Source organism: Pygocentrus nattereri, chromosome 18 (assembly GCF_015220715.1).
Source record: "Pygocentrus nattereri isolate fPygNat1 chromosome 18, fPygNat1.pri, whole genome shotgun sequence".
Lineage (NCBI taxonomy): Eukaryota > Metazoa > Chordata > Actinopteri > Characiformes > Serrasalmidae > Pygocentrus > Pygocentrus nattereri.
This window is the reverse complement of record NC_051228.1, coordinates 40,273,659-40,274,575: the sequence shown is the minus strand read 5'-3', so window position 1 is coordinate 40,274,575 and position 917 is coordinate 40,273,659. Positions and strand designations below refer to the sequence as shown.

Sequence of the window (917 nt, the reverse complement as noted above, 5' to 3'; positions counted from 1 at the left end):
TTTCCACCATGGCCATGCAGAAAATCTTTGGGGAGCAAGGGCTTAAGTGACAAAGAAGATGAATAAAACTTAATTTAATTCAGAGACTACAAACACAATATGGTGATTCAGAAAGATTAATCCAATTTCACTTTTAAGTCATTAAAGATCAGAGCAGTGAGCTGCAAGCGGTTTAATTGAGCATAAAGTTTACTATGCAGTTCTACAAGGTCTCAGTCTGAACCTCCTCCAGCTGTACGGACGACATCAACGCCACAGTCAAACTCATCCCAGACTGGACTGAGCGTGTCGGGCGTCGCCGCTCTCACGACTCTTTCAGTGGGATTTTTGGAGACCATCCAGTGCTGTTGGTAGTGACACATGAACAGAATCCTTAACATACTCCCACAAAAAGAGTCACATGGCGTGAGATCTGGTGATCTTCGGGGCCAGAAGTGAAGTGCCAAATCCCTGGCTCCTTTATGGCCAATCCAGCTATGAGGTAGCCATTTTCTGGTGACAGAAACTCTGTGACCCCTCTTTCAGTTGGTATGTCATTGGTTCCTAGGGGCCTCACAGTTGCAAAAATATGACTTTTTGAGGTCGGATGAATCTTTTTAAATCACCCTGTATACAGCATTAAATGCACAGAGATCTTTCAGGGCTCATTTTTAATGTAAAGGATAGTTAATACATTTAACTGCAATTTTTATCACACAAGACATAAGTGAAAACAAAGGGTGAGGTTATTAACACAAGTGTGAATGATTATGAAAAGGAGGAGTCGGAGTGGCACATGTATATTCAAAAACATGCACAGAGCTCTTGTTTACTTTTCACTGTTATTCAAATTCAGATCCAATTAATTTTTCGCTCGCAAATACAAACTTCCACATTATTACAGTAATAATCGTTCCAGCTCTTTACATTAGTAGATT

At 40.5% G+C, this 917-nt stretch overlaps 1 protein-coding gene across 1 annotated transcript in view; it reads right to left on the bottom strand.

The window, feature by feature from the left end:
* Positions 1-633: 633 nt before the first annotated feature.
* Positions 634-917, bottom strand: part of LOC108414991 (CD209 antigen-like protein A) — an 18,997-nt gene continuing 18,713 nt past the window's right edge. Inside the window, exon 6 of the mRNA XM_017687936.2 lies at positions 634-917. This exon is cut by the window's right edge and continues 62 nt beyond it. Coding sequence (XP_017543425.2) covers positions 832-917 — 86 coding nt within the window. The 3' untranslated portion in view covers positions 634-831.